General features: G+C 40.7%; 2 protein-coding genes across 2 annotated transcripts in view; both read left to right on the top strand.

Moving 5' to 3' along the window:
* The window catches only part of PRPF31 (pre-mRNA processing factor 31), a 14,287-nt gene extending 13,153 nt beyond the window's left edge, over window positions 1–1,134 (top strand). The window contains exon 9 of the mRNA XM_062512551.1: window positions 968–1,134. Coding sequence (XP_062368535.1) covers window positions 968–1,096 — 129 coding nt within the window. The 3' untranslated portion in view covers window positions 1,097–1,134. The remainder of the gene's footprint in view (window positions 1–967) is intronic.
* A 3,829-nt stretch (window positions 1,135–4,963) lies between these two features.
* Window positions 4,964–20,000, top strand: part of CNOT3 (CCR4-NOT transcription complex subunit 3) — a 15,750-nt gene continuing 713 nt past the window's right edge. The window contains exons 1-7 of the mRNA XM_062512550.1: window positions 4,964–5,155; window positions 8,692–8,750; window positions 9,056–9,123; window positions 9,800–9,874; window positions 13,058–13,147; window positions 15,819–15,947; window positions 19,033–19,968. Coding sequence (XP_062368534.1) covers window positions 8,726–8,750; window positions 9,056–9,123; window positions 9,800–9,874; window positions 13,058–13,147; window positions 15,819–15,947; window positions 19,033–19,968 — 1,323 coding nt within the window. The 5' untranslated portion in view covers window positions 4,964–5,155; window positions 8,692–8,725. The remainder of the gene's footprint in view (window positions 5,156–8,691; window positions 8,751–9,055; window positions 9,124–9,799; window positions 9,875–13,057; window positions 13,148–15,818; window positions 15,948–19,032; window positions 19,969–20,000) is intronic.

Genomic DNA, 20,000 nt, shown 5'->3' with positions numbered 1-20,000 from the left:
TTTATTTTTTATTTATATATTTTATTTTTTATTCTTTATTTTTTATTTTTTATTTATATATTTTATATTTTATTATTTATTTTTTATATTTATTTTTTATTTATATATTTTATATTTTATTATTTTTTTTTTATATTTATTTTTTATTTATATATTTTATATTTTATTATTTATTTTTTTATATTTATTTTTTATTTATATATTTTATTTTTTATTCTTTATTCTTTATTCTTTATTCTTTATTCTTTATTCTTTATTTTTTATTTATATATTTTATATTTTATTATTTATTTTTTTATATTTATTTTTTATTTATATATTTTATTTTTTGTTTTTTATTCTTTATTCTTTATTCTTTATTTTTCATTTATATATTCTATTCTTTATTTATTCTTTATTCTTTATTCTTTATTCTTTATTCTTTATTTTTTATTTATATATTTTATATTTTATTATTTATTTTTATATTTATTTTTTATTTATATATTTTATTTTTTATTCTTTATTCTTTATTCTTTATTCTTTATTCTTTATTCTTTATTTTTCATTTATTTATTCTATTCTTTATTCTTTATTCTTTATTCTTTATTTTTTATTTATATATTTTATATTTTATTATTTATTTCTTATATTTATTTTTTATTTATATATTTTATTTTTTATTTTTTATTCTTTATTCTTTATTCTTTATTCTTTATTCTTTATTCTTTATTTTTCATTTATATATTCTATTCTTTATTCTTTATTCTTTATTCTTTATTTTTTATTTATATATTTTATATTTTATTATTTATTTCTTATATTTATTTTTTATTTATATATTTTATATTTTATTATTTATTTTTTATATTTATTTTTTATTTATATATTTTATTTTTTATTCTTTATTCTTTATTCTTTATTCTTTATTCTTTATTCTTTATTTTTCATTTATTTATTTCATATTTCATTTTTTTTTTCCTTCCAGGGTTTGGAGATCGTGAATCCTCAAGCGGCCGAGAAAAAAGTGACTGAATCCAACCAAAAATATTTTTCCAGCATGGCAGAATTTCTCAAAGTCAAGGGTGACAAAAGTGGGGTCCCCACCCCACCCTGAACCCCGAAATCCCAACCCTGAATTCCGGGAAAAACCAAAAAAAATCCCAAAATTCCTCCCTTTCAATTCATCCCCTTTTGATCCGTCGAAATTGGGATTTTTTGGGGGTTTTTAGGATTTTTTGGGGATTTTTTTTTGATTTTTTGGGAATTTTGGGGTCTTCCTCCATCCCAATTCAAGCCCTCATTTCTCCCATCAGAATTTGGATTTTTTGGATTTTTTTGGGGATTTTTTTGGGATTTTTTGGGGATTTTTTGGGGATTTTTTTTTGATTTTTTGGGGAATTTTGGGGTCTTCCTCCATCCCAATTCAAGCCCTCATTTCTCCCATCAGAATTTGGATTTTTTGGATTTTTTTGGGGATTTTTTTGGGATTTTTTTGGGATTTTTTGGGGATTTTTTTGGGATTTTTTTGGGATTTTTTTGGGATTTTTTGGGGATTTTTTGGGGATTTTTTTTTTGATTTTTTGGGAATTTTGGGGTCTTCCTCCATCCCAATTCAAGCCCTCATTTCTCCCATCAGAATTTGGAACTTTTTGGGATTTTTTTTCTATTTTTTGGGAATTTTGGGGTCTTCCTCCATCCCAATTCAAGCCCTCATTTCTCCCATCAGAATTTGGATTTTTTTGGGGATTTTTTGGGGATTTTTTGGGGATTTTTTTTTGATTTTTTGGGGAATTTTGGGGTCTTCCCCCATCCCAATTCAAGCCCTCATTTCTCCATCAAAATTTGGATTTTATGGATTTTTTTGGGGATTTTTTTGGGATTTTTTTGGGATTTTTTTGGGATTTTTTTGGGATTTTTTGGGGATTTTTTTGGGATTTTTTTGGGATTTTTTGGGGATTTTTTGGGGATTTTTTTTTTGATTTTTTGGGAATTTTGGGGTCTTCCTCCATCCCAATTCAAGCCCTCATTTCTCCCATCAGAATTTGGAACTTTTTGGGATTTTTTTTCTATTTTTTGGGAATTTTGGGGTCTTCCTCCATCCCAATTCAAGCCCTCATTTCTCCCATCAGAATTTGGATTTTTTTGGGGATTTTTTTGGGATTTTTTGGGGATTTTTTTTTGATTTTTTGGGGAATTTTGGGGTCTTCCCCCATCCCAATTCAAGCCCTCATTTCTCCATCAAAATTTGGATTTTATGGATTTTTTTGGGGATTTTTTTGGGATTTTTTTGGGATTTTTTGGGGATTTTTTTGGGATTTTTTTGGGATTTTTTGGGGATTTTTTTGGGATTTTTTTGGGATTTTTTGGGGATTTTTTTGGGGATTTTTTTTTGATTTTTTGGGAATTTTGGGGTCTTCCTCCATCCCAATTCAAGCCCTCATTTCTCCCATCAGAATTTGGATTTTTTGGATTTTTTTGGGGATTTTTTTGGGATTTTTTTGGGATTTTTTGGGGATTTTTTGGGGATTTTTTTGGGATTTTTTTGGGATTTTTTGGGGATTTTTTGGGGATTTTTTTTTTGATTTTTTGGGAATTTTGGGGTCTTCCTCCATCCCAATTCAAGCCCTCATTTCTCCCATCAGAATTTGGAACTTTTTGGGATTTTTTTTCTATTTTTTGGGAATTTTGGGGTCTTCCTCCATCCCAATTCAAGCCCTCATTTCTCCCATCAGAATTTGGATTTTTTTGGGGATTTTTTGGGGATTTTTTGGGGATTTTTTTTTGATTTTTTGGGGAATTTTGGGGTCTTCCTCCATCCCAAATCAAGCCCTCATTTCTCCCATCAGAATTTGGATTTTATGGATTTTTTTGGGGATTTTTTTGGGATTTTTTTGGGATTTTTTGGGGATTTTTTTGGGATTTTTTTGGGATTTTTTTGGGATTTTTTTGGGATTTTTTTGGGATTTTTTTGGGGATTTTTTTTTGATTTTTTGGGAATTTTGGGGTCTTCCTCCATCCCAATTCACGCCCTCATTTCTCCCATCAGAATTTGGAACTTTTTGGGATTTTTTTTCTATTTTTTGGGAATTTTGGGGTCTTCCTCCATCCCAATTCAAGCCCTCATTTCTCCCATCAGAATTTGGATTTTTTTGGGGATTTTTTTGGGATTTTTTTGGGATTTTTTTGGGATTTTTTTGGGATTTTTTTGGGAATTTTTGGGACTTTTGGGGAATTTTGGGGTCTTCCCCCATCCCAATTCAAGCCCTCATTTCTCCCATCAAAATTTGGATTTTTTTTGGGATTTTTGGGGAATTTTGGGGGATTTTGGGGTCTTCCTCCATCCCAATTCAAGCCCTCATTTCTCCCATCAGAATTTGGATTTTTTTGGGCATTTTTTTGGGATTTTTTTGGGATTTTTTTGGGATTTTTTTGGGATTTTTTTGGGAATTTTTGGGATTTTTGGGGAATTTTGGGGTCTTCCTCCATCCCAATTCAAGCCCTCATTTCTCCCATCAGAATTTGGATTTTTTTTGGGATTTTTTTGGGATTTTTTTGGGATTTTTGGGGAATTTTGGGGGATTTTGGGGTCTTCCCCCATCCCAATTCAAGCCCTCATTTATTTATGAAAATTTGGATTTTTTTTTTTATTTTTTGGGATTTTTGGGGGATTTTGGGGTCCTCTCCCATCCCAATTCAAGCCTTCATTTCTCCCATCAGAATTTGGATTTTTTTTGGGATTTTTTTGGGGATTTTTTGGGAATTTTGGGTCCTTCCTCCATCCCAAATCAAGCCCTCATTTCTCTGGGAATTTTAGGGTCCTCCCCCATCCCAATTCAAGCCCTCATTTATCCATCAAAATTTGGAGTTTTTTGGGGGAGATTTGTCGGATTTTTTTTGTGTGGGATAATTTGGGGTCCTCCCTTCCCTTGGAACCCCCCAAAATTCCTGAAAATCCCCCCCCCCCCCCCCCCCCCGATCCCTGCCCCTTTTTCCCCATTTTTGTTTTTTTTTGAATTTTATTTTACTTTTCCCGAATTTTCTATAAATATTGGAATTTTTGATTGGAGCGTTGTGGGGTTTTTTTTTTTGGGGAGGATTTTGGGGTGGTCCTGGATGTTCGGGGTTAAATTTTGGGGGGTCCTGGATGGATTTTTTTGGGGTCCTGGATATCGGGGTTCACTGTTGGATGGTTTTGGGGAGGATTTTGGAGTTTTTTTGGGAGTATTTTGGGTTTTTTTGGGGAGTATTTTGGGTTTTTTTGGGGAGGATTTTGGGGTTTTTTGGGGAGGATTTTGGGGTTTTTGGGGACTTTTTGGAAGGATTTTTGGGAGGATTTCGGGGCATTTTTTGAGGATTTTTTTGGGAGGATTTTGGAGGGCTTTGGGGGATTTTTTTTTTTTTTGGGAGAATTTTGGGATTATTTGAGGGATTTTTTTTGGAAGGATTTGGGGGATTTTTTGAGGCGTTTTTGGGGGTCCCGCCCTCTTCGCCGGCTTTGGACCAATCCCAGCCTCCTATTGGCTGCCTTGACTTTGAGTGACAGATCCGCCCGCTGGCCACACCCCCTGCGTGACACGGGCCGTTATTGGCTCCCACGCGCGAAGAAACAGCCAATAGGAGACGAGAACCGAGCGTGTCCCGGTCCCCCTCGACAGTGCTCGACCAACCAGAAAGCGGCGCTCACTCCCGCCACGCTTTGATAGACAGCGCTTCTGACCAATGGGAAGATGCCCTCTACGCGCGGTCCCGCCCTATGGGCGTGGCTTTCGTTTTATCACACCCGCATTCTACTGTAAACACAGCTCCGCCAATGGGACTGCGGGGATGCTTTGATTGACAGCGCCGCGCGTCATCCCGCCCTCCTTTACTCTCAGCAAATCATCGCGCGCTGCTTGTTGATTGACGTGCGGCTCCGCCAATAGGCGCGCGCTACGGGACGGGCCGCGCGGAGTGGGCGGGCTCGCGTCCTGAGGGAGCCGCCGCCATCTTGGATGCCGCTGAGGCCGTGTCGGCGCTAAGCGAAAAGTGGGGGGGGGGGGAGGGTGTGGAAAGGCGGCAGCGGTGACCCCCCCCGCGAGTCCCGACGTTATCGCGATATTATCGCGATATTATCGCGATATTTTCGCCATTCCCCGGCCGACCGGGCGCGCCTGGGCCGCCTCGCGAGCCTCCGGTGAGCGCGGGTGAAGGAGGGGGCGGGAGCAGCGGTGGGGCCGGGAGGGCCCTGAGGGGGAGTTGGGGTGAGGGGGGGGGGAGGGGCGGTGCTGAGGGGAGGCCTCGGGGTTGGGGGAGGGGCACGGGGGAGTCTATAGGGGTCTATAGGGGATGGAGGGCATCGTTAGGGCTCTATAGGGGTCTGTGGGGGATGGAGGGCATCGTTAGGGCTCTATAGGGGTCTGTGGGGGATGGAGGGCATCGTTAGGGCTCTATAGGGGTCTGTGGGGGATGGAGGGCATTTCTATGGTTTGTAGGGCCTGTAGAGGATGCTCTATAGACCCTATAGGCATCGTCGGGGTTGATAGGGTTCTATAGGGGATAGAGTGCCTTGCTATGGTTTGTAGGGCTTATAGGGGCCTATAGGGGATGCCCTTTACATCCTGTAGGCACCGTCGGGGTTTATAGGGGTCTGTAGGGGATGGAGGGTATTGTTTGGGGCTTACAGAGATCTATAGGGGATGGGGGGGTATTGTTTGGGGCCTACAGAGATCTATAGGGGATGGGGGGTATCGTTTGGGGCCTATAGAGATCTATAGGGGATGGGGGGTATCGTTTGGGGCCTACAGAGATCTATAGGGGATGGGGGGTATCGTTTGGGGCCTATAGAGATCTATGGGGGATGGGGGGTATCGTTTGGGGCCTACAGAGATCTATAGGGGATGGGGGGTATCGTTTGGGGCCTATAGAGATCTATGGGGGATGGGGGGTATCGTTTGGGGCCTATAGAGATCTATGGGGGATGGGGGGTATTGCTTTGGTTCATAGGGCTTGTAAAGGCCTGTAGGGGATGCCTTATAGACCCTATAGGCATCGTCAGGGTTTATAGGGGCCTATAGGGGATGGAGGACATTATTAGAATTTATAGGAACCTATAGGGGATGTAGGGGTCTATAGGGGCTGGAGGGCATTGTCAGGGTTTATAGGGATCTATAGGGGCCTGTAGGGGATGGAGGGCATTGTTAGGGTTTATAGGGATCTATAGGGGTCTATAGGGGCTGGAGGGCATTGTCAGGGTTTATAGGGATCTATAGGGGTCTATAGGGGCTGGAGGGCATTGTCAGGGTTTATAGGGATCTATAGGGGTCTGTAGGGGCTGGAGGGCATTGTCAGGGTTTATAGGGATCTATAGGGGTCTATAGGGGCTGGAGGGCATTGTCAGGGTTTATAGGGATCTATAGGGGCCTGTAGGGGCTGGAGGGCATTGTCAGGGTTTATAGGGATCTATAGGGGTCTATAGGGGCTGGAGGGCATTGTCAGGGTTTATAGGGATCTATAGGGGTCTATAGGGGCTGGAGGGCATTGTCAGGGTTTATAGGGATCTATAGGGGTCTGTAGGGGCTGGAGGGCATTGTCAGGGTTTATAGGGATCTATAGGGGTCTATAGGGGCTGGAGGGCATTGTCAGGGTTTATAGGGATCTATAGGGGTCTATAGGGGCTGGAGGGCATTGTCAGGGTTTATAGGGATCTATAGGGGTCTGTAGGGGCTGGAGGGCATTGTCAGGGTTTATAGGGATCTATAGGGGTCTGTAGGGGCTGGAGGGCATTGTCAGGGTTTATAGGGATCTATAGGGGTCTATAGGGGCTGGAGGGCATTGTCAGGGTTTATAGGGATCTATAGGGGTCTATAGGGGCTGGAGGGCATTGTCAGGGTTTATAGGGATCTATAGGGGTCTGTAGGGGCTGGAGGGCATTGTCAGGGTTTATAGGGATCTATAGGGGCCTGTAGGGGCTGGAGGGCATTGTCAGGGTTTATAGGGATCTATAGGGGTCTGTAGGGGCTGGAGGGCATTGTCAGGGTTTATAGGGATCTATAGGGGTCTGTAGGGGCTGGAGGGCATTGTCAGGGTTTATAGGGATCTATAGGGGCCTGTAGGGGCTGGAGGGCATTGTTAGGGTTTATAGGGATCTATAGGGGTCTATAGGGGCTGGAGGGCATTGTCAGGGTTTATAGGGATCTATAGGGGTCTATAGGGGCTGGAGGGCATTGTCAGGGTTTATAGGGATCTATAGGGGTCTGTAGGGGCTGGAGGGCATTGTCAGGGTTTATAGGGATCTATAGGGGTCTATAGGGGCTGGAGGGCATTGTCAGGGTTTATAGGGATCTATAGGGGCCTGTAGGGGCTGGAGGGCATTGTCAGGGTTTATAGGGATCTATAGGGGTCTATAGGGGCTGGAGGGCATTGTCAGGGTTTATAGGGATCTATAGGGGTCTATAGGGGCTGGAGGGCATTGTCAGGGTTTATAGGGATCTATAGGGGTCTATAGGGGCTGGAGGGCATTGTCAGGGTTTATAGGGATCTATAGGGGTCTATAGGGGCTGGAGGGCATTGTCAGGGTTTATAGGGATCTATAGGGGTCTGTAGGGGCTGGAGGGCATTGTCAGGGTTTATAGGGATCTATAGGGGCCTGTAGGGGCTGGAGGGCATTGTTAGGGTTTATAAGGGGGGTCTATAAGGGCCTATAGGGTGTGTGGAGGTGTCTCTGGAGGTCTATAGGGGCTCCATATGAGGTTTATAGGAGTCTGTTGGGTTCTGGAGGTTACCCCGGGGTGTCTATAGGGTGGTTATGTGGGTGCCTATGGTCGTCTATAAGGGTTCTATATGGGCTCTAGAGGGTGTCTGTATGGGGTGTGTAGGGTGTCTATGGGTGTTTATAGAGGCTCTGTATGGGGTCTGTAGGTCCCTGTAGAGATCTATAGGGGTCCATTGGGTTCTGTGGGGTCTAGAGGGGCTCTCTATGGGGTCTATAGGGGTCCATTAGGTTCTGTGGGGTCTATAGGAGCTCTCTATGGGGTCTATAGGAGCTCTGTGGGGTCTGTAGGGGTCCATTGGGTTCTATGGGGTTTGTAGGGGTCCGTTGGGTTCTGTAGGGTCTATAGGGGCTCTCTATGGGGTCTGTAGGGATCCATTGGGTTCTGTGGGGTCTATAGGAGCTCTCTATGGGGTCTGTAGGGGTCCATTGGGTTCTGTGGGGTTTATAGGAGCTCTCTATGGGGTCTATAGGAGCTCTCTATGGGGTCTATAGGGGTCCATTGTGTTCTATGGGGTCCATTGGTTTCTGTGGGGTCTATAGGAGCTCTGTGGGGTCTGTAGGGGTCCATTGGGTTCTATGGGGTCTATAGGGATCCATTGGTTTCTGTGGGGTCTATAGGAGCTCTCTATGGGGTCTGTAGGGGTCCATTGGGTTCTATGGGGTCCACTGGTTTCTGTGGGGTCTATAGGAGCTCTATGGGGTCTGTAGGGATCCATTGGGTTCTATGGGGTCTGTAGGGGTCCATTGGGTTCTATGGGGTCTATAAGTTCCTCTAGGTCTCTATAGGGTTCCATTGGGATCTATGGAGGTCTATAGGGTTCTGTAGGGTTCTAGGATCCTGGGTGGGGTCTGTGGGGAATTCTGGGGATTTTGGGGGGGGGGGTTGGGACAATTTTGGGGCTGGGGAATTTTGAGGGGGTCTTGACGCTCCCTCCTTTCCCCTCCCCCATTGCCAGCAGGCGCCCCCCGAGGGGATGCCGAGAGCTCCCCAAAATGGCCGACAAGAGGAAGCTGCAAGGTGAGGGGAGACTGAGGGGCGGGGCCAGCTCTGATTGGCTGGGACAGGTCACGTGGGGTTTGCTGTGGTCAGAAGGAGGCTCTGATTGGCGGGGACGGGTCACGCGGGGTTTGAGGCGGGCAACGGGAGGCTCTGATTGGCGGGAACAGGTCACGTGGGGTTTGGTGTGGTCACGGATAGCTTTGATTGGCTGGGACAGGTTCTGTGGGGTTGGGTGTGGTCGTGGACAGCTCTTGATTGGCTCTGGAGCTGTGGGTGTGGCTTATGGGCTGCTCTGATTGGCTGTGATATGGCCCCACCCACAGGTGAGATTGACAGGTGCCTCAAGAAGGTGTCGGAGGGGGTGGAGCAGTTCGAGGACATTTGGCAAAAGGTGAAGGGGGGGGACAACCCCAAAAAACCCCAAAATCTCACCCGAAACCAGCCCCAAAATTCCCCCGAAAAAATCCCCAAATCTTCCCCCAAAAAATCCTGAAATCTTCCCCAAAAAATCCCCAAAAAATCTTGAAATCTTCCCCAAAAAATCCCCAATCTTCCCCCAAAAAATCCCCAAATTTTCCCAAAAAAATCCCCCCAAAATCCCCAAATCTTCCCCCAAAAGTCCTCAAATTTTCCCCAAAAAAACCCCGAATCTCCCCCAAAAATTCCCAAAAAATCCCCAAATCTTCCCCAAAAAATCCCCAAATCTTCTCTAAAAAGTCACAAAAAATCCCCAAATCTTCCCCAAAAAATCCCCAAATCTTCTCTAAAAATTCCCAAAAAATCCCCAAATCTTCCCTAAAAATTCCCCCCAAAATTCCCCAAATCTTCCCCAAAAAAACCCAAATCTTCCCTAAAAATTCATAAAAAAATCCCCAAAACGTCCCAAAAAATCCCCAAAAATTCCCAAAAAATCCCCGAATTTTCCCCAAAAAACCCCCGAATCTCCCCCAAAATTTCCCCAAAAAATCCCCAAATCTCCCCCAACCCCCCCGAATTCCCCAAATCCCCCCAAAATTCCCCATTTCTGCAATAAAAATTCCATTTTTTCTTTTTTTTTTCCTCCCCAGCTCCACAACGCCGCCAACGCCAACCAGAAGGAGAAATACGAGGCCGACCTGAAAAAAGAGATCAAGAAACTGCAGGTGCTGATTTTGGGGTGAAAAATCCCAATTTTGGGGTTCCCCAAATTCCCCTCCGTTCCCCCCTGGGACCCCCAAAAATCCAACCCAGGTTTTTTGTTTTTTTTTTTTTTTTTTTTTTTTTTTTTGAAGCGTAAAAATTCCAACAAAATTTCTGTAAAATTCCCCCTGAAATTCTCGTGAAGTTCCATCAAAATTCTGAAAAATTTCCATGAAATTCGCAGAAAAATTTCCCACAAAATTTCTGCAAAATTTTCACAAAATTTCTGCAAAATTTTCACAAAATTACTGCAAAATTATCACAAAATTTCTGCAAAATTCTCAGAAAATTTCCATAAAATTCGCAGAAAATTTCCACAAAATTCTCACAAAATTCCATCAAAATTCCAAATAAATTTCCATAAAATTCTCAGAAAATTTCCATAAAATTCGCAGAAAATTTCCACAAAATTCTCACAAAATTTCCATAAAATTCCCACAAAATTTCTGCAAAATTCCCACAAAATTTCCGCAAAATTCTCACAAAATTTCCATAAAGTTCTCAGAAAATTTCCACAAAATTCTCACAAAATTTCCATAAAATTCCCACAAAATTCTCAGAAAATTTCCACAAAATTCTCACAAAATTTCCATAAAATTCCCACAAAATTTCTGTAAAATTCCCCCTGAAATTCTCGTGAAGTTCCATCAAAATTCTGAAAAATTTCCATGAAATTCGTAGAAAAATTTCCCACAAAATTTCTGCAAAATTTTCACAAAATTTCTGCAAAATTCTCACAAAATTTCTGCAAAAGAAAATTTCCATAAAATTCTCACAAAATTCCATCAAAATTCCAAAAAAATTTCCATAAAATTCTCAGAAAATTTCCATAAAATTCTCACAAAATTCCACCAAAATTCCAAAAAATTTCCACAAAATTCTCAGAAAATTCCATCAAAATTCTGAAAAATTTCCATAAAATTTGCAGAAAATTTCCTATAAAATTTCCCTAAAATTCTCACAAAATTCCACCAAAATTCTAAAAAATTTCCATAAAATTTCCATAACATTCTCACAAAATTCCAAAAAATTTCCACAAAATTCTCACAAAATTCTCAGAAAATTCCAAAAAATTTCCACAAAATTCCACCAAAATTCTGAAAAATTTCCATAAAATTTGCAGAAAGTTTCCCCAAAATTCTCACAAAATTTCCTTAAAATTCCCACAAAATTCAAACAAAATGCTAAAAAATTTCCATAAAATTCCCAGAAAATTCCCACAAAATTCTCAGAAAATTCCATTAAAATTCCAAAATTTTTCCATAAAATTTGCAGAAAATTTCCCACAAAATTTCTGCAAAATTCTAAAAGATTTCCATAAAGTTTTCAGAAAGTTCCCACAAAATTTCTGCAAAATTCCAAAAAATTTCCGTAAAATTCGCAGAAAATTTCCCACAAAATTTCCTTAAAATTTCACCAAAATTCGGAAAAATTTCCAGAAAATTCTCAGAAAATTTCCATAAAATTCCTACAAAATTCCACCAAAATTCCAAAAAATTCCCACAAAATTCTCAGAAATTTCCATTAAAATTCCAAAAATTTTCCATGAAATTTGCTGAAAATTTCCCACAAAATTCCCACAAAATTCCATCAAAATTCCATCAAAATTCCAAAAACTTTCCATGAAATTCTCAGAAAATTTCCCGCAAACTTTCCTTAAAATTCCCACAGAATTCCCACAAAATTTTTTTAAAATTCCCACAAAATCCCCACAAAGTTCTTCGAAATTTCTACAAAATTTCCCCCAAAATTTCTCCAAAATTTTCAGAAAATTTCTTTGAAATTCCCTCAAAATTCTTCCAAAATTTCCTTCAAATTTCCCAAAATTCCCCCAAATTTCCCAAAATTCCCCCAAATTCCCCCAAATTCCCCCAAATTCCCCTGATTTTTTGGGGGTGTTTTTGGGTGATTTTGGGTCATTTTGGGGTGATTTTTGGGGTGATTTTGGGTGATTTTTTGGGTGATTTTTGGGGTTATTTTCAGGGTGTTTTTGGGGTGTTTTTGGGTCATTTTTGGGCTGTTTTGGGTCATTTTTGGGGTTATTTTTGGGGTGATTTTTGGGTGATTTTTGGGGTGTTTTTGGGGTGATTTTGGGTTATTTTGGGATATTTTTGGGGTGATTTTGGGTTATTTTTGGGGTGTTTTCGGGGTTATTTTTGGGGTGTTTTTGGGGTGATTTTTGGGGTTATTTTAGGGGTGATTTTTGAGTTATTTTTGGGGTGTTTTCGGGGTGATTTTGGGTGATTTTCGGGGTTGTTTTCGGGGTGATTTTGGGGTGATTTTGGGGTGATTTTGGGGTGTTTTCGGGGTGATTTTGGGTGATTTTTGGGGTTATTTTCGGGGTTATTTTTGGGGTGATTTTGGGTTATTTTTGGGGTTATTTTTGGGGTGTTTTCAGGGTGATTTTGGGTGATTTTCGGGGTGGTTTTTGGGGTTATTTTTGGGGTGATTTTGGGTTATTTTGGGTGATTTTTGGGTGATTTTTGGGGTTATTTTCGGCGTGTTTTCGGGGTGATTTAGGGTGATTTTGGGTGATTTTTGGGGTTGTTTTCGGGGTGATTTTGGGTGATTTTCGGGGGTGATTTTGGGTGATTTTGGGGTTATTTTTGGGGTTATTTTTGGGGTGATTTTGGGTGATTTAGGGTGATTTTCGGGGTTTTTGGGGTGATTTTGGGTGATTTTTGGGGGTGATTTTGGGTGATTTTGGGGTTATTTTTGGGGTTATTTTTGGGGTGATTTTGGGTGATTTAGGGTGATTTTCGGGGTTTTCGGGGTGATTTTGGGTGATTTTTGGGGTTATTTTTGGGGTGATTTTGGGTGATTTTTGGGGCGATTTTTGGGGTTATTTTTGGGGTGATTTTGGGTGATTTTGGGGTTATTTTTGGGGTTATTTTGGGGTGATTTTGGGCGATTTTTGGGGTTATTTTTGGGGTGATTTTGGGTGATTTTGGGGTTATTTTTGGGGTGATTTGGGGTGATTTAGGGTGATTTTCGGGGTTGTTTTCGGGGTGATTTTGGGTGATTTTTGGGGTGATTTTTGGGGTGATTTAGGGTGATTCTTGGGGTTATTTTTGGGGTGATTTGGGGTGATTTTGGGGCTGTTTCTCAGGGTGATTTTTTTGGGGTGGGTTTCGGGGTCCCCGCAGAGGCTGCGGGATCAGATCAAGACATGGGTGGCATCCAACGAGATCAAGGACAAGCGGCAGCTCATCGAGAACCGCAAACTCATCGAGACGGTACCGGGGACACGGCGGGGACGGCACGGGGATATCATGGGGACGTCACGGGAACGTCATGGGGACGTCATGGGGACGGCATGGGAATGTCATGGGAATGTCATGGGAATGTCATGGGGACACAGCGGGGACGTCATGGGGACGGCACGGGGACGGCATGGGAATGTCATGGGAATGTCATGGGAACGGCATGGGGACACAACGGGGACATCACAGGGACACGGCGGGGACGGCACGGGGACGGCACGGGGACGTCACGGGAATGTCATGGGAACGTCATGGGAACGGCATGGGGACACAACGGGGACATCACAGGGACACGGCGGGGACGGCACGGGGACGGCACGGGGACGGCACGGGGACGGCACGGGAATGTCATGGGAACGTCATGGGGACACAGCGGGGACATCACGGGGACACGGCGGGGACGGCACGGGGACGGCACGGGAATGTCATGGGAACGTCATGGGGACACAGCGGGGACATCACGGGGACACGGCGGGGACGGCACGGGGACGGCACGGGAATGTCATGGGAATGTCATGGGAATGTCATGGGAATGTCATGGGAATGTCATGGGGACACAGCGGGGACGTCATGGGGACGGCACGGGGACGGCACGGGGATATCATGGGGACGGCATGGGAATGTCATGGGAATGTCATGGGGACACAGCGGGGACGTCATGGGAACGTCATGGGGACACAGCGGGGACATCACGGGGACATCATGGGGACACAGCGGGGACATCATGGGGACATCATGGGGACGTCATGGGGACACAGCAGGGACATCACGGGGACACAGCGGGGACGTCACAGGGATGTCATGGGGACGTCATGGGAACGTCATGGGGACGTCATGGGGACACAGCGGGGACATCACGGGGACACGGCGGGGACGTCACAGGGATGTCATGGGGACGTCATGGGAACGTCATGGGGACGTCATGGGGAACATCATGGGAACATCACGGGGACACAACGGGGACACAATGGGGACATCATGGGAACGTCATGGGAACATCACAGGGACATCACGGGGACATCACAGGGACATCACGGGAATGTCATGGGAGCTTCATGGGAACGTCATGGGAACGTCATGGGAACATCATGGGGACACCATGGGGACATCATGGGGACATCATGGGGACATCACGGGAACATCACGGGAACACAACGGGGACACAACGGGGACATCACGGGAACGTCATGGGAACATCACGGGGACATCATGGAAACATCATGGGAACGTCATGGGAACGTCATGGGAACATCATGGGAGCATCATGGGAACATCATGGGAACATCACGGGGACACCACGGGGACATCACGGGAACATCACGGGGACACCACGGGGACACCACGGGGACATCACGGGAACGTCATGGGGACACCACGGGGACACCACGGGGGGACACCGGGGACACGTCGGGGACGGGGCTGGGGGGGTTTGGATTCCGGAAGGGAAAAATTGGGGGTTCTGGGGGGAAAAATTGAATTTTTTGGTAGAAAAAAAAAAATGGAGTTTTTTGGGTGAAAAGTGGGATTTTTGTTTTAGGAAAAAAAGATTGGGTTTTGTGAGGGAAAAAATGGGATTTTTTTGGGAAAATTTGGGGGTTTTTGGGGAAAATTTGGGGTTTTTTGGTGGAAAATTCGTTTTTTTTTGCGGGAAAAAATTGAAATTTTGGGGGAAGAAGTGGAATTTTTTGGGGAAAAAAGGAATTTTTTGGGGGGGAAAAATGGCATTTTTGGGGAAAAAAATTGAATTTATGGGGGAAAAATTTGGATTTTTGAGGGGGAAAAACTGGGTTTTTTTCAGGCAAAAAAAAATCGAATTTTTGTGGAGAAAAAATGAAATTTTTTTGGGTAAAAAACTGAATTTATGGGGGGAGGAAATTGGATTTTTTGGAGAAAATTTGGGGGTTTTGGGGAGAAAATTTGGGATTTTTTTGGGTGAAAATTTGGGGTTTTTTGGTGGAAAATTTGGGGTTTTTTGTGGGAAAAATTGAAATTTTTTTGGGAAAAAGTGGAATTTTTTGGGGAGAAACAATGGTATATTTTGGGGAAAAAATTTGAATTTATGGGGGGAAAAAATGGGATTTTGGGGGGGGAAAAAACTGGGTTTTTCAGGCAAAATAAATTGAATTTTTGGGGAGAAAAAATTGAATTTTTTTGGGAAAAAACTGAATTTATGGGGGGAGGAAATTGGATTTTTTGGAGAAAATTTGGGGGTTTTGGGGGGAAAATTTGGGATTTTTTTGGGGAAAATTTGGGGTTTTTTGGTGGAAAATTTGGGGTTTTTTGTGGGAAAAATTGAAATTTTTGGGGGAAAACTGGCATTTTTGGGGTTAAAAATTTGAATTTATGGGGAAAAAAAATTTGGATTTTTGGGGGGGGAAAAACTGGATTTTTTTCAGGCAAAAAAAATCGAATTTTCGTGGAGAAAAAATTGAAATTTTTTTGTGTAAAAAAATTGAATTTTTTTTAGTTGGAAAAAAATGAAATTTTTGATTTTTTTTTTTTTATTAGTAGGGGGGGGAAAAAAAAAAGCAGAATTTTTTTTTTTTTTTTTTTTTTTTGGGTCCCGTTCCTGACTGGATTTTTTTTTTTTTAATTTTTTGGTGTTTTGAGGGTTTTTTTTTTTTTTTTCTTTTTTTTTTGGCAGCAAATGGAGAGGTTCAAGGTGGTGGAGAGGGAAACGAAGACCAAAGCTTACAGCAAGGAGGGGCTGGGGCTGGCCCAGAAAATCGACCCCGCACAGAAGGAGAAGGAGGAGGTTGGGCAGTGGCTCACGGTGAGAGAAAAAAAAAAAATAAAATGGAAAAGGGAAAAGGGAAAATAAAAAATAAAAAATAAAAAATGGAAAATGGAAAAGGGAAAAGGGAAAAGGGGAAAGGGAAAATAAAAAATGGAAAATGGAAAAGGGAAAAGGGAAAAGGGGAAAGGGAAAATAAAAAATGGAAAATGGAAAAGGGAAAAGGGAAAAGGGGAAAGGGAAAATAAAAAATGGAAAATGGAAAAGGGAAAAGGGAAAATAAAAAATAAAAAATGGAAAAGGGAAAAGGGGAAAGGGGAAAGGGAAAGGGGAAAGGGAAAAGGGAAAATAAAAAATAGAAAATGGAAAAGGGAAAAGGGAAAAGGGAAAATAAAAAATAAAAAATGGAAAATGGGAAAGGGAAAAGGGAAAGGGGAAAGGGGAAAGGGGAAAGGGGAAATAAAAAATAGAAAATGGAAAATGGAAATGGGAAAGGGAAAAGGGAAAATGGAAAAGAGAAAATAAAAAATAGAAAATGGAAAATGGAAAAGGGAAAATGGAAAAGGGAAAAGAGAAAAGAGAAAAGAGAAAATGGAAAATGGAAAATAAAAAATAGAAAATGGAAAAGGGAAAATGGAAAAGAGAAAATAAAAAATAGAAAATGGAAAATGGAAAATGGAAAAGGGAAAATGGAAAAGAGAAAATAAAAAATAGAAAATGGAAAATGGAAAAGGGAAAATGGAAAAGGGAAAAGAGAAAAGAGAAAAGAGAAAATGGAAAATGGAAAATAAAAAATAGAAAATGGAAAAGGGAAAATGGAAAAGAGAAAATAAAAAATAGAAAATGGAAAATGGAAAATGGAAAAGGGAAAATGGAAAAGAGAAAATAAAAAATAGAAAATGGAAAATGGAAAAGGGAAAATGGAAAAGGGAAAAGGGAAAAGGGAAAATGGAAAAGAGAAAATGGAAAATAGAAAATAAAAAATAGAAAATGGAAAAGGGAAAAGGGAAAATGGAAAAGAGAAAATAAAAAATAGAAAATGGAAAAGGGAAAATGGAAAAGAGAAAATAGAAAATAGAAAATAAAAAATAGTAAATGGGAAATGGAAAATAGAGAATAGAAAATAGAAAATAGAGAATAGAAAATAGAAAATAAAAAATGGAAAATGGAAAATATAAAATAGAAAATGGAAAATGGAAAAGAGAAAATGGAAAATATAAAATAGAAAATGGAAAATGGAAAATGGAAAATGGAAAAGAGAAAATGGAAAATATAAAATAGAAAATGGAAAATAGAAAATGGAAAATAGAAACTCCTGGAAACGAAAGAAATAATGGAAATAGAAAAATGGTGAAATGAATGAATGGGGGGAAAGAAAAAAGAAGCAAGAAAAAAGAAACAAATGAAAGAAAAATTAAAAAAGATAAAAAAAACTACACAAAATAAACAAAAAAAAAAACAAAGCAAAAAAAAAACGAAAAAAACAAAAAGAAAAAACAAAAAGAAAAATTGGGGATTTTTGGGGGAAAAATTGGGGATTTTGGGGGAAAAATTGGGGATTTTGGGGGGAAAAATTGGGGATTTTGGGGGGAAAAATTGGGGATTTTGGGGGTAAAAATTTGGGACTTTGGGTGGAAAAATTGGGGATTTTGGGTGGAAAAATTGGGGATTTTGGGGGGAAAAAATTGGGGATTTTTGGGGGAAACATTGGGGATTTTGGGGGGAAACATTGGGGATTTTGGGGGGAAAAATTGGGGATTTTGGGGGAAAAATTGGGGATTTTTGGGGGAAAAATTGGGGATTTTTGGGGGAAAAATTGGGGATTTTGGGGGGAAAAATGTTCTTTTTATTATGGAAAAATTGGGGATTTTAAATAGAAAAATTGGGATTTTTATATAGAAAAAATTGGGATTTTTAAGTAGAAAAATTGGGGGTTTTAAATAGAAAATTTGGGGTTTTGAAGTGGGAAATTTGGGGTTTTAAATATAAGAAAAATGGAGTTTTTTAAGTGGGAAAATTGGGGTTTTTTGGTGGAAAAATGTTCTTTTTATTATGGAAAAATTGGGGTTTTTAAATAGAAAAATTGGGATTTTTAAGTGGAAAAATTGGGATTTTTAAGTGGGAAAATTCTGGTTTTTAAGTGGAAAATTTGGGGGTTTTTAAGTGGGAAAATTGAGATTTTTAATTAAAAAAATTGAGTTTTTTGGTGGGAAAATTGTTTTTTTTTTCCAGAAAAATTGGGGTTTCTTTAAGTAGAAAATTTGAGGATTTTTTGGTGGAAAAAAATTTGGGGTTTTTAAGTGGAAAAATTGGGGTTTTCTTCAGGGAAAAAAAAAAAAATTGAGATTTTTTTTTTTTTGTAGAAAAATTGAATTTTTCTCTGTGAAAAAATTGGATTTTTATCCCCATAAAAATTCGCTTTTTTCCTCTACAAAATTTTTTTTTTTTTTCCTTATAAAAACATTTTGTTTTGCTCATAAAAATTGGGTTTTTTTCCCTCCAAAATTCGCTTTTTTTCTTATAAAAATCAGTTTTTTTCTCATAAAAATATTTTTTTTGGGGGGGGGGGAAATAAAAAACCCGCCTTGATTTCCTTTTTTTTTAAAACTGAGTTTTATTCATTAACAAAACAATTTTGTTTCTCCCTAAAAATATAATTTTATCTGGAGAAATCCACTTTTTTTCTCCCAATATTTTTCCTTACAAAAAAACCCAGTTTTTCCCACCCAAAAAAAAATAAAGAAAAAAAATTTTTATTTTTACAGAAAAGTCGTTGCGTCGATTAATTTAAAAAAACCACAAATTTTCATTTCCAAAAAAAACGACGTTTTTCATTTAAAACTCAGCTTTTTACGAGGAAAGGAAATTAAAAAAAAATTATTATTTTTTTTTTGTTTAAAATCAAATTTTTACGTGATTAAAAACTCGAATTTCTTCAGGGTAAAAAGGGTTTTTTTTTCATCCCGAAAACGAGGTTTTTTGGGGGTTTTTTTTGGTTAAAATTGGGATTTTTTTTTTTTTTTGCTGGGATTGTTTTCTGTGCTGGTTCGGGGGGAGTTTGCTGCGAGTTCAGGTTTATTTATTTATTTTTTTTTTGGACTGATTTTGGATGTTTTTGACCCAGAACACGATCGACACGCTCAACATGCAGGTGGATCAGTTCGAGAGCGAGGTGGAGTCGCTGTCGGTGCAGACGCGCAAGAAAAAGGGGGACAAGGATGTGAGAGGCCCCAAAATCAGCCCAAAATCAGCCAAAAATCGACCCGAAATCAGTCCGAAATCAGCCCCAAAATCAGCCCCAAAATCAGCCCCAAAATCAGCCCAAAATCAGCCCAAAATCGACCCGAAATCAGCACAAAATCGACCCGAAATCAGCCCCAAAATCAGTCCAAAATCAGCCCAAAATCAGCCAGAAATCAGCCAAAAATCAGCCAGAAATCAACCCAAAATCAGCCCAAAATCGACCCGAAATCAGCCCCAAAATCGACCCAAAATCAGCCCCGAAATCAACCCGAAATCAGCCCCAAAATCAGCACAAAATCGACCCAAAATCAGCCCAAAATCGACCCGAAATCAGCCAGAAATCAGCCAAAAATCAGCCCAAAATCAGCCCAAAATCGACCCAAAATCAGCCAAAAATCAGCCCCAAAATCAGCCCCAAAATCAGCCCCAAATCAGCCCCAAATCAGCCCCAAATCAGCCCCAAATCAGTCCAAAATCAGCCAAAAATCAGCCCCAAAATCAGCCCCAAAATCAGCCCCAAAATCAGCCCCAAATCAGCCCCAAATCAGCCCCAAATCAGTCCAAAATCAGCCAAAAATCAGCCCCAAAATCAGGCCCAAAATCAACCCAAAATCAGCCCCCAAATCAGCCAAAAATCAGCCCAAAATCGACCCAAAACCGACCCGAAATCAGCCCAAAATCAGCCAGAAATCGACCCGAAATCAGCCCCAAAATCAGCCAGAAATCAGCCTCAAAATCAGTCCAAAATCAGCCAAAAATCAGTCCAAAATCAGTCCAAAATCAGCCCCAAAATCAGCCCGAAATCAGCCCAAAATCAGCCAGAAATCAACCCGAAATCAGCCCAAAATC

This window comes from Cinclus cinclus, chromosome 38 (genome assembly GCF_963662255.1).
Source record: "Cinclus cinclus chromosome 38, bCinCin1.1, whole genome shotgun sequence".
NCBI classification, from domain to species: domain Eukaryota; kingdom Metazoa; phylum Chordata; class Aves; order Passeriformes; family Cinclidae; genus Cinclus; species Cinclus cinclus.
Note: the sequence above shows the minus strand (reverse complement) of the source record. Positions and strands in the feature narration are given on the sequence as shown.